General features: G+C 48.9%; 1 protein-coding gene and 1 long non-coding RNA gene across 2 annotated transcripts in view; one reads left to right on the top strand and one right to left on the bottom strand.

Annotated features, from left to right (window-relative positions):
- LOC307089082 overlaps positions 1-4,543 on the top strand; it is a 4,937-nt gene extending 394 nt beyond the window's left edge. Inside the window, exons 2-9 of the long non-coding RNA XR_013812603.1 lie at positions 807-842; positions 1,218-1,268; positions 1,485-1,556; positions 1,805-1,857; positions 2,148-2,199; positions 2,499-2,555; positions 3,028-3,079; positions 4,355-4,543. This is a non-coding gene — a long non-coding RNA (uncharacterized lncRNA). The remainder of the gene's footprint in view (positions 1-806; positions 843-1,217; positions 1,269-1,484; positions 1,557-1,804; positions 1,858-2,147; positions 2,200-2,498; positions 2,556-3,027; positions 3,080-4,354) is intronic.
- A 10-nt stretch (positions 4,544-4,553) lies between these two features.
- mcmdc2 (minichromosome maintenance domain containing 2) lies at positions 4,554-15,477 on the bottom strand. The gene is made up of 14 exons (XM_079755183.1): positions 15,345-15,477; positions 14,808-14,938; positions 14,636-14,695; positions 14,194-14,389; positions 12,784-12,906; positions 11,996-12,097; positions 10,583-10,711; positions 9,600-9,837; positions 8,843-9,048; positions 6,754-6,935; positions 6,091-6,273; positions 5,696-5,838; positions 5,257-5,366; positions 4,554-4,750 (listed from the first exon to the last, which is right to left on the bottom strand). The coding sequence occupies exons 1-14, from the start codon at positions 15,439-15,441 to the stop codon at positions 4,581-4,583; spliced, it is 2,070 nt and encodes a 689-aa protein (XP_079611309.1). The 5' UTR covers positions 15,442-15,477; the 3' UTR covers positions 4,554-4,580.
- Positions 15,478-15,543: the final 66 nt, after the last annotated feature.

Here is a 15,543-nt window from a genome sequence, read left to right as displayed (position 1 = left end):
GTGGGAGTTATCGCAGTCCCTTGCGTCTTGTGGAAAAACGTCGTCATCTTGCCTGCAATACGTAATCCATCATCCCTCCGTGGCACCCGGGATGAGGATACATCTGCGGTGTTTAAGCTCGTTATGGGCTCGTCCATTCATGGGTTTAGACAGGGTCGTGTGGGAGATGCGCCGGTCAGGGAATAGTCTCCGTTTGTTAGACTGGAGAAATCGTCCACGAACCCCCCTCGGAGGGGTAAAGGTCATGGCATGGGTCGCAACCTGCTTTTGAACCTGCGCCGAGAGCAGCCCTGTCCGAGCCGCGTTAGACGGTGACCTATGACCTTAGGGTGATCAGTCATCCCCGGTCGCGGTGTATCGGCAGGCCTTTCACTGCAGCTCAGCCAGCGAGCTTTAAATCAATAGATGTACACTCCTCCTGAGGGTCATTATTTACAATGTCTCAAGCTGGGCATGGACTGTCACTTTGTCTGGGTTTGCTAACTAAGAATATGATTGATTATCCTCGATAGATGTTGAGTACCACTCAACTAATTTGTTTTCTAACCAACGTAAAAACTTTTCTAAAATATTTTAAGATGAGACCGTTTCCGTATGTCCCATTTTGTGCAACGTGTGATGCTGTATTAGTGATGATTTCACATTAAGCCGTTTACCCATCAGACTGTACTGTGGTGAGACTGTGATTATCTGAAATACCAGTTCTGTAAGCATTAGAGACAGCCGGTCGGTACAGTTTCCATATGTCCCTGGCTTTCTATTAAAAAATGAATTAATTCATGTTGTGTTTGTAATTGTTTTTGCAGAACCCCCAAGCCCCACCGGCCCTGAACCACACTGAGGTAAGATCTACAACCGGACCAAAGTATTCTAAATTGAATTGGCCCAAAGCGTACCAGTAGAGTGGAACTATAATGATGATTTCACATTAAGCCGTTTACCCATCAGACTTGAATGTGGTGAGACTGTGATTATCTGACAGTTCATTCAGGCCTTAGTCACTTAATGGCCATCTTGGTTCTAAACGGTAGCTGATAGGGGGATATGATGGCCTAGGGCTGCCTTGAGTTCCAGCACTAGAACTTCAATGAGCACTAGGTGATTAAGACCCATTAGGTGGCTTTCTTTACAATAATGCTTATAACAGAAGGAACTTTGTGTGACGAAAAAAGTTGATGGTTACTGTGAACTTCTCGAATTCTGTGTCTTGATTTCAGATGAGGTGCTGATCGGAAATGAAGACCTAATCCCTCCAGTGCCATGCTGAGGTGAGTGGATGATTTGAGTCGTGTTCTACCGTAGCTCTATTGGCTCAATACTTGAGGAGTGATGAATTTGCATTTTACCGTTTACCCATCAGACACTAAGATGGTGAGACTGCGACAAACTGACACCCCAGTCTAGTATCTACCCTGTAGACTTTTTTTTGGTTTGCATTTGTAATTAGATTCAATGGTATAGACTGACACTGGTTCTTTCTACAGCTCTCGGGCGGTGCAGACCAGATGCTTCATGGCCAGGATGGACCTGTGGTGGTCTACTCAGCAGAACTGGAGGTGGGTAATGGATCAAATGACTTCTACCTCACTGGAAAGAAAGTGGAGGTCTCATTGTTTGAATGCTGGATTAGTGATGATTTCACATTAAGCCGTTTACCCATCAGACAACAGGGTGGTGAGACTGTGACTATCTGAACCAGCCTATACTATTACCAACGTGAAGCTAAACAACTATGAAAAGATTGCTAATTTCTTTCTATTTAAATTGTATTTTTTTCTGTAACTTATTTGAACATTTTCCACAGATTGCATTCCTGAGCTTCCTGATCAAGGTGTAGAATCCTGTTCCAAGATGGAAGTGAGTGAAGTGTTTATAAAAACATTTTTGAAGTCTAATTAAAGGGTTGTCACCTTACTGTAGCCTGGAAACCAGACAAATGTTTTATTTTCTGTCATATGCGGCCAAAGAGTGATTATTGAAGTCGGTTCTAGATTAGTTATGCTGGATTAATGATGATTTCACATTAAGCCGTTTACCCATCAGACAACAGGGTGGTGAGACTGTGACTATCTGAAACACCAGTTGGGTCGTTAGTCACGTTGTGGTGGTCTGTTTGTGGAATACTCATTTTCTCTTTGTGTTAGTAGATCACGATGAGTCGAGAGATGTCCCGGCGGGAGACTCTTCTGCTGATCTGAGGTCAGTACTGGATCAACTAACGGGTTCTGTAGTCAGTCTGCTTTAGACAAGAAAGCATAAATACTCTGATCTGATGCTAGACTTGACTACAGTCTAAAGAATATGTATGGCTCAAAGGTCATGCAATGTGTTCTACGTGTGATGCTGGATTAGTGATGATTTCACATTAAGCCGTTTACCCATCAGACAACAGGGTGGTGAGACTGTGATTATCTGAAATACCAGTTTATACAATGACATGAAGGAAAGCAATTATGAAAATTCTTTATTTAAATTTGTTTCGTTCTTTTCTGTTTTAGTGGGTCCTGTGAAGTCCAGATGGGTCTGGTGGCGAGGAACCCACTGCAGAGCTACAGGTGAGCCCTCAGCACTACATGGTGACAGATGTATTCATAAGCTTTTATATCAGTCTGTGAAACTGAGACGGTATATTTTCTTCAGGTTGAGTGATCCAAGTCTGTATGTTGGAAGACATTTTTCCTGAAAGATAGAAATCATTAAATTTACAATTTACATACAATTTACTTGTCCATATCTCCCACCCTTAATTTTAAACTTAACGTTTTCAAATACTTTTTGTATAATTCATTGTTTATTCATGGTCAGAAAGATGTAGAAAAAAGGAACCCTGATAAATTAATGTTTTATAATCAAAAGCGTCGAGGTTAAAGGAATGCAAATGACTGTATTAGTGATGATTTCACATTAAGCCGTTTACCCATCAGATTTACTGTGGTGAGACTGTGACTATCTGAAATACCAGCTTGGTTGTTAGTCATTTTGATGGCCTATGTTTGCAAAATGCTTATTTCATCTCAATGTTCATAGGTCCGGTGGATTCTGGAGATGTCCCGGTGTGAGACTCTTCCTCTGAACTGAGGTCAGTACAATCAACTGTTCTTGAGTCAATCTGGTTTAACAAAGCCAGAGAGTATACTCTTTATCTGGGGATGCTAGACTTAAAGGGTAATTCCAGTGTAAAATGGATTTGGGATATGTTTTGTATGAAAACGAGTTGAAACGTTCGTTTTGGAGCACAAAAACTGCACATAGACGCTTTCTTCAGTTGGCTGTTTTTAGCCGATTCTATCAAAACGCTATAAACTTGAAATGATAGGGGCACTGGTTATGGTAAAAAAAAAGAATCGCTATTTTAAACCACTTAAAAGGCTAAAAGTAGCCAGACACTTTAGTAGTATAATAAGGGTCTTAACATATAAAACGAGGCATTGAGAACTTTGTAAGTGTACAGATTGTTTATTAAAAGACATTTTACTCACAATACCATCAGTAGATCACCCGTCGACGCCATTTTGTTTTTAAGACTCGATAAGTAGATTGGCGAACACAGAGCTTGCGTGTTGCTGACAGATGTCACAAGCTCTGTTCGCCAATCTACTTATCGAGTCTTAAAAACAAAATGGCGTCGACGGGTGATCTACTGATGGTATTGTGTGTGTAAAATGTCCTTTTTAATAAACAATCTGTACACTTACAAAGTTCTCAATGCCTCGTTTTATATGTTAAGACCCTTATTATACTACCAAAGAAGTGTCTGGCTACTTTTAGCCTTTTAAGTGGTTTAAAATAGCGATTTAGTTTTTACCATAACCAGTGCCCCCATCATTGCAAGTTTATAGCGTTTTGATAGGATCGGCTAAAAACAGCCAACTGAAAAAAGCGTCTATATGCGGTTTTTGTGCTCCAAAACGAACGTTTCAACTCGTAAAAAAACATATCCCAAATCCATTTTACACCGGAATTACCCTTTAACCTACAGTCTAAGGAAAATGCAGGTCTTTATTTTAGGCCTTAAGGGGGGTGGTTAGTTTGTGGACGTCTTCTACGAGTGATGCTGTATTAGTGATGATTTCACATTAAGCCGTTTACCCATCAGATTTACTGTGGTGAGACTGTGACTATCTGAAATACCAGCTATCTAAGCATTAGAATAACAGCGTGTACTTTATACTCGGAAGCACTAAATACTTTTATTCACGCTGCGCTCTTGAGTTTAGATGGATCGATCCAAAGACTTGTGCAGAAATAGAGTGCAATGCCTTTGACCATGCTAGAGAACTGAACACATGGGTCTGTTCCTAATGCACCACCTGAATGAGAAACGTTTCTCTAACCAGATCTCATTTCATTGCAGTTTTCCTGAACTCGGCTTCGGTTGGACTCCACCTCCATGAAGATATTTGGATCACCCACACTGCGAAACCTTTTGTCCGTAACAAATGACGGTGTTGCACCAATAAACCTAAAAAACATCCAGCACTGTGTGCTTTCCACCTCAGTTCTCAAGAATAAAACCCAAAGGAGTGACATCACATGGCCCCGGCCTACATACCGTCCCGCCCACTGCCAGGGGTCAGAGGTCACTCCTCGGCGATGTAGGCGGCGGCCCCAGGGGCGTAGGCGTAGATGAAGCGCAGCACGGCCTGGCGGAGGTCCTCCAGCAGGAGGTCTCTGCGGAGCAGGGCCCCCAACCCCGCGCCCAGGTCACAGGGGAACGCCGGGTCGGGGGGGATAACGAGCACCGAGGCCCCTGGGGAGAGGAGACACACGAGAGCCTGTGCTAACGGTTCTGAGTCACCGTGGTCTGACCATGATGTAATGCTACATGACTGCTAATAATACATCTTAAGTCTTTAATTTAAATGTCGATGTTCCGAACCGTTAAGTCATTGTATATAGATTGGCATTTGGACTAACGAGCACTGTGGCCCCTTGAGAGGAGGAGACACACAGCTTAGTGGAGCCAAGGGCCCCGTACTGAGCCTAACTTTCTAGTTCTGTTGAGTTAACTTCGTCAGAACCGTTATATAGAACACGATGTAATGCTACACGGCCGTTTCGATTTCGCGAACATGAAGGGTGGATAAAACTTAATTTAATGTCATTCCACAACTATGTTCCTTGTTAAATCCAACGTTAATATAAATGGCCATTGGGTAAAACATAACGTCTCACGAGTCAGACTAGGTGCAGAGTATCTTAATGTCGCCCACTTCTCCGTGTTGGCGGTCTCTATAAGTCCCCAGAGGATCTTACCGTGCTGTAGGGTGATGGCGTTCTCACACAGGAGGACTGCGATGAGGGCGTCCTCTTCCTCAACGGTGGTCCTCAGACACAGCTTACAGTGGGCCTCCGCCAGGGTGATCCTGTCGTGAACGTACAACCCACCATAAGAGACAGAGTGTTCCTAGGCTACGGCCATTAACAAAGATTATTCAGCAAACAAAGCTAACTCCATTAAATAAAGCTTTGCATTGAAACCAGTGTGGACGTTATTATGACCCAACCGTGTTGAAAACCGGGTTGTTTGGATTGTTTTATTTCCACATTAAATATGCCAACACTCTGGAAACGGCTTTCTAAACATCCATCTAAACATGACGAATAGTCTCTGGAAGGTGAGCTCTGGGTGCAAAGGGCGCCATCTCGTGGACAACTAGCGCACCGCAGCGTGGAAACCTCTGTTAATACTCACATCAGTTTGACGGAGGCCACGGACACCTTGACGCCGTGGTTCTGGTCGCAGCGGACCCTGCGGCTGGCCATGTAGTACCCGTGGATCATCTTCTCTGCTCCAGAGCTCAGCTCCCCTCTCAGACCCCGGGCGTGGGCCAGAAACTAGGAGCACGAGACATTAAAGGGCCCGTGTTTAAATGATGTCGAATCAAGCGGAGACCGCTAGAATACAGCGTTTTACTGCATCCACAGGGGTAAACTACAATCAAAGACCTATACTTGCAGCCCTCCGTTACATGCATTGACCATTCATCTCTGTAGCAGTCAGCATCAACTGTTGTTCAAAGCTGACATTTATTTAAAGGGGTGATATCATGCCACCAGGTGTTGAGTGTGGGAAAGGCCTATTTTCACCTCCTTGTAGTCCCGGAAGGGGAGCTGGATGGCGGCGGGGTATAGGGGCTCCCCCCCGGGGGGGCGGGCCAGGCTGAGGGTGTGGGCGGTCTGGGCCAGCACGCCCGGACCCCCCAGCGGGTCGGGGCAGCGGAGGACCAGGCCGAAGGACTCCGCCAGCTGGCTGGGCTTCGGAGCCATCTCCTGGGCGTGGTGGAAGAACAACAGGTCGCGGTGTGACGCATAACGTGTGGGGTATAACCATTTCATCCAACCCCTGGCGGAGAAAGAAGGAAAGGTAACATCCATTTAAAAAAAAAAAACATCCTGGAATACCTCCAATTAATTACTTTGTATTTAAAAAAGAAACAAAACAGTTTACAACCAGATGCTTTTCTTGTTTCCTTAATGGTTTGTTCCTTGTAGAGGATATAATGGTCTACACGCAGCATTTGCATCTGTAGTGGGATAGATACACACGGTCTCCAGGGGTAAAATGGTTGCCCTCCCGGTATGTAAAACGGTTCTGGCCACACTGGCTGATGTGGTTCTCTTCATAGTGCTGCACACGCTTTCCTACGGACACCCCTGACCCCTCCGACTGGTCAGGGGTGTCCGTAGGAAAGCGTGTGCAGCACTATGAAGAGTTTATATTTATGTTAAATGAATATGATTGGTCCTCACCGTGGCCCCCAGCAGCGAGCTGTGGCCCCGGGCCCCGGACCTCTCCCTCCGCAGCAGCGGCAGCTCCGAGGCGTCGGCCAGGGCCCAGAAGCTGCAGCGCACCGGGAAGGAGAGCTGCTGGTCGGCCTCCTGGCCGTACCGCCGCCCCGGGACGAAGACCGCCACCGCACGGCTCTCCAGGACTGGGGGGCGGGGGGGAGAGAGGGAGGGGGAGAGGGAGGGGAAGAGAGAGGGGGGGGGGGGGGGGGGGGGGGGGGGGGAGAGAGAGAGGGGGGAGAGCGGGAGAGGGGGGGGGGGGGGGAAAGAGAGCGGGAGGGAGGGAGGGGGGAGAAGGGGAGGGAGGGGGAGAGGGAGAGAGGGAGGGGGAGGGAAGAGAGCGGGAGGGAGAGAGGGGGGAGAAGGGGAGGGAGGGAGGAGGGGGGGGAGGGAGTGAGGGGGAGAGAGGGGGGGAGGGGGGGAGAGCGGGAGAAGGGGAGGGAGGGGGGGGGGGGGAGAGAGAGGGGGGAGAGCGGGAGAGGGGGGGGGGGGGAAAGAGAGCGGGAGGGAGGGAGGGGGGAGAAGGGGAGGGAGGGGGGAGAGAGGGGGAGAGGGAGAGAGGGAGGGGGAGGGAAGAGAGCGGGAGGGAGAGAGGGGGGAGAAGGGGAGGGAGGGAGGAGGGGGGGGAGGGAGTGAGGGGGAGAGAGGGGGGGAGGGGGGGAGAGCGGGAGAAGGGGAGGGAGGGGGAGGGGGAGAGAGGGGGGAGGGAGGGAGGGGGGAGAAGGGGAGGGAGAGAGGGGGGGGAGAGATGAACAAGCAGCTAGAGAGGCGGGGGGGCCTCTGTAGCGCTACGGCTCATACTCAAGTACCATGTTTCCTCTGCTTAGAAAATATACTAACTTTGCTTAGTAATATGTTAATTTAAAATTTAATTTAAATTAATATAATTTAATATTTTATATATATATATATATAATTCAATTTAATATATAAATAAATGTATTTGTATAATTTTGTAGCGCTGCTATGTTCATTTGTAATTTTGATCTTTCCTAGATATACAAAACCATGAATCAGTTTGAGACATCAGCTCCCTCGGCCTCTATTCATTCTAACAAAAAGACGACCCAACGAAGGCACAACTAGTGGACCGAGACGTCATACAAACTAGAACCCCTTTTGGTCAAAACAAGTTAATCCTCTGGCTCTCACATCACCGGGTCTCCTCATCCCCGCCACCCCTCTGCCCCTCGTGCAACCCGCTGTGATTGGCTCACAACACACTCGACAAACAAAGACTCGTTCCATGCTAAGGCCATAAAGCTTTCACCTTGAACATTGATGAATTACCCTTCTAAACAAAACGCATGAATGTAACCCACGTTTGGCAAGGGCACACACGCAATGTGGAGCTAGCCTAGCTGCTACCTCAGCTAGTCTACACGCTACTCCAGCTAGCCTACTCACTACCTCACCTAGCCTAGCCGCCACCTCAGCTAGCGTGCTGTAACCTAGCCGCTGCCTCAGCTAGCCTAGCTGCTACCTCCGCTAGCCTACTCACTACCTTAGCTAGCCTAGCCGCTACCTCAGCTAGCGTGCTGTAACCTAGCCGCCACCTCAGCTAGCGTGCTGTAACCTAGCTGCTGCCTCAGCTAGCCTAGCTGCTACCTCAGCTAGCCTACTCACTACCCCAGCTAGCCTGGCCGCTACCTCGGCTAGCGTGCTGTAGCCTAGCCGCTCCCTCAGCTAGCATGCTGTAACCTAGCCGCTACCTCAGCTAGCGTGCTGTAACCTAGCTGCTACCTCGGCTAGCCTTCTCACTACCTAAGCTAGCCTACTCACTACCTCACTTAGCCTAGCCGCTACCTCAGCTAACGTGCTATAACATAGCTGCTACCTCAGCTAGCGTGCTGTAGCCTAGCCGCTACCTCAGCTAGCGTGCTGTAACCTAGCCGCTACCTCAGCTAGCGTGCTGTAACCTAGCTGCTACCTCGGCTAGCCTACTCACTACCTCAGCTAGCGTGCTGTAGCCTAGCCGCTACCTCAGCTAGCCTACTCACTACCTCAGCTAGCGTGCTGTAGCCTAGCCGCTCCCTCAGCTAGTGTGCGGTACCTGACTGGAGGGCGTCCAGCTTGTCCTTGCGGAAGCCCCCGAGGTCTCCCAGCATGCAAACCCCCCCGCTGGCCAGCAGGGCGGCGCCCGCGTGGATGTTGGCGGTGCCGGCGCCGTGCTCGTCCCCGGAGAGCGAGGCGAACATCTCCCCCTGGGCGTGGTGCCGGACCCCCCGGACAGCCAGGCTCAGGCTGTAGGCCATCAGCCTGGCACACACGCACAAACGCGGACACAAACATGCACACACACAGACACACGCATGAACGCACATATACACACACACACACAAACAAACGCACACACACATGCACAGACACACGCATGAACACACACACAAACACATACATGAATGACGCACACACATATACATGAACGAACACACACACACACACACACACACACACGATTAATGGAGGTCCTCAGAACTGTACCTCAGGGCTCCAGCAGTCAACAGATGGTCGTTCTGAGGAAGTTCAGACTAAATCCTACCTTCTAGGGTGCGTGTGATTGATTACGCTTGTTCACTTAAACCCATTACTCCCAACCCATATAACGAAGAGTGTAAATAAAAATAGACAAAACCCTAAAAGATTTCTAGCGTCAACATGCTGATACTTTTCTGGCCTGAACTCTACAGTTTATAGAAACCTAATTATCAACAATTCATTATTCGATTAATCCAACAGATCCTGAATGTCTACCAGATGAGATCAGACCAACCCGGCTCCCCTGTCTCCGTCGATCAGAGCCCCCTTACCGGTCAATGACCAGCGTGTCGCTGGCCAGGGCCAGCAGGTCCAGGCTGTGGGAGGCCTCGGCCGTCTCGGCGGTGGTCTGGACCAGGCTGAGGAGCAGGGCCAGCTTCAGGGTGTCGTACCGGCCCGGGGGAACCACCTCCGAGCCGAAGGAGTGGGCCAGCAGGCCGGGGAACCTCCAGGGGGAGCCGGCCGTGGCCCTCAGCAGAGCCTGGAGGTCAGCGCTCACCTGGTGGGGGTCTGTGGAGACGGTGTGGGGAGGAGGGGAAACACAAGTGCTTAGGGGCAGGGGCGTGGACTCAAGTCTTCTCGAGTCCACACCTCTGCCTCCTGTCTCCGTTCGTATTATACGTTTATTTTTGTTAAAATATTAAATATAAAGAGACGTCGACGTTGTCAACTCTCGCCGAAAATGTTACATTTGACTCGGAAGCACCAAATACTTTAATTCACGCTGCACTTTGAATTTTGAAGGATAGATCGAAAGACTAGTGCAGAACTAGATTCGAGGTTCCAGACAGTTTACATATTGCATTCAAAACAGCAGAGTGCAATGCCTTTGACCATGCTACAAAACAAACTAAACATTAATAGATCCATTTTTTCAGTCTCAGTCTGAGACTGAATAGACTGCAAGAGACTGGAGACTTAAGTCTGGCAGTAGCCTGGAGGGGGAGTGGGTAGCGACTTCACATGGGACATGAACTCAGACCTCAACTCAGTATCAGCATGCCATTACATTATCTATTAATCCTTTTACTCTGGCAATGTGAATGTACGTTTCCCACTAAAGCCTGTTGAATTTAACTGAGGTGAAGCTTAACCCAAATCCTCGACGGAGTTACGCTTCGTAGACCCTCATCTATAAAACGCCACGGTGTGCGTCGATGTGTGGAGCTCCCTCCTGCCAGCGGTCGATGGTGTCCATGGTGTGTCCAAGAGGACTCACGATGGACGCAGGCGAGCGGGTTAAAGCCGTGCTTACAGACGGGCTCGCAGGGCTGCACACTGCTGGCCTCCACGCTCCAGGTGGGGCCGGGAAACTGGTGCACCAGCGCGGGAATGCCCAGCACCCGGTAGAGGCGGCCCAGCTCCATGGAGTGACACAGCTCGTCTGCGGGGGGGAAACAAAGTTCTTAATGCGGCGCGCTCCTCCCCGCGTACCAGCGATTATTGTGCAAACACATGGGGGCCTCGCTCACCGGCCGGCCAAGGGAAACACGGCGGTCGGAGCCGGGGAACAAAGCTGCGCTTGTGTTGCCGGGTAGACGAGGCCTAATTTGTGTTTCTTGCACTTATTAACATATATGTTTAGTAACAGGAGCCACGTGGATTGGGTTGCTCTCGTAGCGCCTGGGTCAACACGCTATGCTAATCCCCCACGCTGAGATTAGCAGGCGTCGCGGCGAGCAGCCGGGCGATGTTATGAGAGGGGACAGCGGCACCTAATATTTCAGCCGGCGGTGCCGCGTGAGTGGCTGCGTCTGTTTATTTGAACTCTACCCCAGCAAGTTGGGTTACAAAATGAGGCTCATTTCGAAAGCACGTCGACAATTAATGACCCCCTTCAGGATATCTGACTTTCTGTAAATAACGCGCACCCCAGCCATGAAATTCATGTGGTTGTGCGCAGCAGCTTATATACAGTAACAGAACGTAACGGAAACTAAGATGTAACTTAATGAGGGCCGTCAACGGCGGTAAACAAAGGCCTAATTGAAGCTTGTTTCTGGTTCATCGTGGGATCATCGTTGTACTCATAGTAGTGGGTGTATGATACGGCCTCTATAGTAACAGAAGAAAACAACTAAGACAGTAAAACTAAAATGTAAGCAAATAAGGGCTGTACCGTGAACAAAAGCCTAAAAGACGCGCGTGTCGGGTTTAAGATTGGATCACAGTCCCTGCTGAGACAGATCGTATCCGTTCATAGCATGGAAACGCATTTTTCATATTTGACGCATGTTGTATTTTTTTTTCTTTGGCAACACAAATGTACATTTCCCGCTAAGGCCCGCGTCCGAGACAGGGTTTTGTTCTCTTAACACAGTGGTTGGGAATGTGTGGAAATTCGTCTGGCCAGCGGTTGACTTTGATGTCCACGTCCAAGATAGGGTCCGAATAATTGATGAACCACAAGATTGTGCACATCAATTATTTGGTATCTTAATAGTTACAAAAAGTACAACAAGTAACAAAAAGTCATCATGAAAAAAGTACTTTGAATTGTGTGTCTGTTGAACTGGTTAAGTGTCATTATTACAAGATGAAGGGACTTTTCCCCTTTACCTTGATGGTGGTTAAAGCAGAAAGCAGCGCGGTTTCTCTCAGGGCCTCCTAGATGCATTCACTGTTAATGCTCTTCTAATCAGGTAGTACACTAGACTGGTAGACCCACCTCTGAGGAACAGGGTGACAGACTGGTAGCGGAGGGACCTCTGAGGGTGGACGTTGAGGACGTCCAACACCCCCACGTGGATCAACTCCACCAGCTGCTTATCTGTAGGGGTCCAGGTTAACACACACACACACACACACACACACACACACACACACACACACACACACACACACACACACACACACACACACACACACACACACACACACACACACACACACACACACACACACTTTTACCATGTACTACTGTTTAGTCGGATAAACGCCATTATCTAGCGTTAAGTTCATTTGGGTATGGGGATTAGGGCTCATGTCAGCTACAGGCAGGATGTTATGGATGGTGTTTGACCAGGACCAATGGGCCGGGTGTGGGAGACCTGCAGGTTCACATCTTCCGGTTATAGAATATATACATAAAAGTAGAATATGATAGAACTGAAGAAGTGTTAGACATTTACAATTAGGGCATTTAGCAGACGCTTTTATCCAAAGTGGCTGACGTTTGTCAGAAGAAAGAGAAACAATCATATATCACTGTCGGTACACTGAGCACCCTACGTTCAGGCAATATGGTCTAACGATCTGAAGGTTTGTTTAATGTTCTTCGCAAAAAATACAGCAACCAAAAAAAAATGTTTTCATAAAATATGCATGCAAAAAAGTGCTGACAATAAATCTATAATTAACATTTTTGTCGAAAAAATATTTTTTACAATTACTTATCGATTGTACAGGAATAAGCACAAACCAAAAGGTGTTGCTGTGTGTGTTTGTGGAGCTCACCCCCCAGCACCCTGAACTTGAGGTCCTCCTTCAGGGGGGCCCCACAGACCAGGCAGCTGAAGGCCCTCTTCACGGTGGCCGCCTCCGTGGCCCCGGGGCGATGCACCCTGATGTGGGCGTAGCCTAGAGCCGCCCGCGGGGCGTTACATCACCGTTACATACAGGGCCCGCCTCTTAGGAAGAGTACCTGTCAATCACACAGGGGGCCGACACGGGCTAGGGGCCGGAATCACATTTCACAGATTTAAAAGGGGAATATGGATAAGAAGAATGTTTAAAGGATATTCAATGAAATAACAATTAAAGACAGAAAAAGCGTAAATGATTAAAAAAGTACTATAATAGGCCTAAACATACCAGAAAAGATATGTATTTTCATAAAAAGCTGTTGCAATTCTAATATTTTGAGCCCTGATTTAATAGTTTACAGCCTTTTCTTGTAGTTTAATATATTATAAACATTACATTATTCAGTGTGTTCTTGAAGTTTGTTCCAGATCAAAACATAACAAACCGGTCCGAACCCCCGGGAACATCAAACGATGGCTCCTCCTCCCCAGAGCTCTCAACACCCAGAAGCAGACCAGAGACACGGCTCCATGTCTGAGACCTGACCCTGGGAGAGAACCAGAGCCACGGCTCCATGTCTGAGACCTGACCCTGGGAGAGAACCAGAGCCACGGCTCCATGTCTGAGACCTGACCCTGGGAGAGAACCAGAGCCACGGCTCCATGTCTGAGACCTGACCCTGGGAGAGAACCAGAGCCACGGCTCCATGTCTGAGACCTGACCCTGGGAGAGAACCAGAGCCACGGCTCCATGTCTGAGACCTGACCCTGGGATAGAACCAGAGCCACGGCTCCATGTCTGAGACCTGACCCTGGGAGAGAACCAGAGCCACGGCTCCATGTCTGAGACCTGACCCTGGGATAGAACCAGAGCCACGGCTCCATGTCTGAGACCTGACCCTGGGAGAGAACCAGAGCCACGGCTCCATGTCTGAGACCTGACCCTGGGAGAGAACCAGAGCCACGGCTCCATGTCTGAGACCTGACCCTGGGAGAGAACCAGAGCCACAGCTCCATGTCTGAGACCTGACCCTGGGAGAGAACCAGAGCCACGGCTCTATGTCTGAGTCCTGGAGAGAACCAGAGCTACAGCTCTATGTCTGAGCCCTACGGCTCTACGTCTGAGTCCTACGGCTCTACGTCTGAGCCCTACGGCTCTATGTCTGAGCCCTACGGCTCTACGTCTGAGTCCTACGGCTCTACGTCTGAGCCCTACGGCTCTATGTCTGAGCCCTACGGCTCTACGTCTGAGCCCTACGGTTCTACGTCTGAGCCCTACGGCTCTACGTCTGAGTCCTACGGCTCTACGTCTGAGCCCTACGGCTCTATGTCTGAGCCCTACCTGTGGAGCAGGGGCAGTCCTCGTCGCTGCAGAGGAAGCGGGCCCCCTGCGTGTACTGGGTGGTCCTCGTCATGGCGATGACCAGGCCCTCCATGGCGAGGGGCCGCGTTGGGCCGTAGCTGCGGGGGGCCGCGGTCAGGTCCAGGGTGTACTCCGGGAACGGCGGCAGATGCGTCAGTTTCAGAATAATATTCACCTCAGGAACAGAAATATTATATATTTGACATCACTGCTAAAATAGTACTTGTTATTAATTTTGATATTACTTTGTTTTTATGTAAATACAGGGTAAGTTAAGTGTTAATTGTCAGTTAAGGAGCCGGCTAGTAATAGGGTTATAGGATCAAATCGAACTTCTACATTGTAATGGTGTTACGATCAGGGACCCGCAGGGGGCGACAGAGACACCCACACTCAATAGAAAACAAGTACTCGTCCTTACCTGGTTCTCAGTGTGTATTTGTTCAATCAGAGCAAGGGTTTTTATTGAAGTGAAGCAAACCTGAACGGGGACAATGTAAAACTTGGGTTATTTAAGTCGCTTGGCGCCTTCGTGATTGAAGCGAGACTTAGGTAACCAGTGTCAATGTTAATGTAACATAATTCAATCTCACGGATCTGAACAGGCTTGTGGCCGTCAGCGGGTCGTGGAGGACTCTGTCCCCCAGCAGAGGATCCAGCTCCATCACATCCGATGGGTTCACAGACACGCAGAACCGGTAGACCGCCTCGCTCTGGCCTGGGCCTGGAGCATCATCCATAATGTAGAGAGACACAGAGCTAACGTTACAGGTCGGGTTTAATGGGGTTAAAAGTGACGCACGGGTCTAGTTTAATGCCTTTCTAGGTGCCGTTCAGGTCTAGTTTAGGGCCTTTCTAGGTGACGTTCAGTTCTAGTTGAATGCCTTTCTAAGTGACGTAGGCCTATAAGTCTAGTTGAATGACATTATAAGTGAGGTATGGGTCTAGTTTAATGACATAAGTGACGTTCTGGTCTAGTTTAATGTCTTTTTAAGTGACGTACAGGTCTAGTTTAATGCCTTTCTAGGTGACGTACAGCCTAGTTTAATGCCTGTCTAGGAGTCGTACGGGTCTAGCTTGGTGAAGTGAAGAACCAACTCGTGTTTCTCGTTGACTGAATCGTTAAATACCGTTAAAGGGCTCGCAGTCCTCGACCAGTTTTTCGAGCCCCCCGCTCCTGTCGAGGTAGAAGAGGACGGACTCTTTAAGGGCCAGGACTTCGTCCATTGTTGAAGAGTTACCGCGGAAGTAGACGTGACTGCGGGCTCGTGAGGCTCCTCGAGTCTCCTCACGAGCCAAACGGACAACAGGGAACTCACGCGCGACGTC

This window comes from Pollachius pollachius (assembly GCF_949987615.1).
Source record: "Pollachius pollachius genome assembly, chromosome: 17".
Lineage (NCBI taxonomy): Eukaryota > Metazoa > Chordata > Actinopteri > Gadiformes > Gadidae > Pollachius > Pollachius pollachius.
This window is presented reverse-complemented; position numbering and strand designations above follow the sequence as displayed.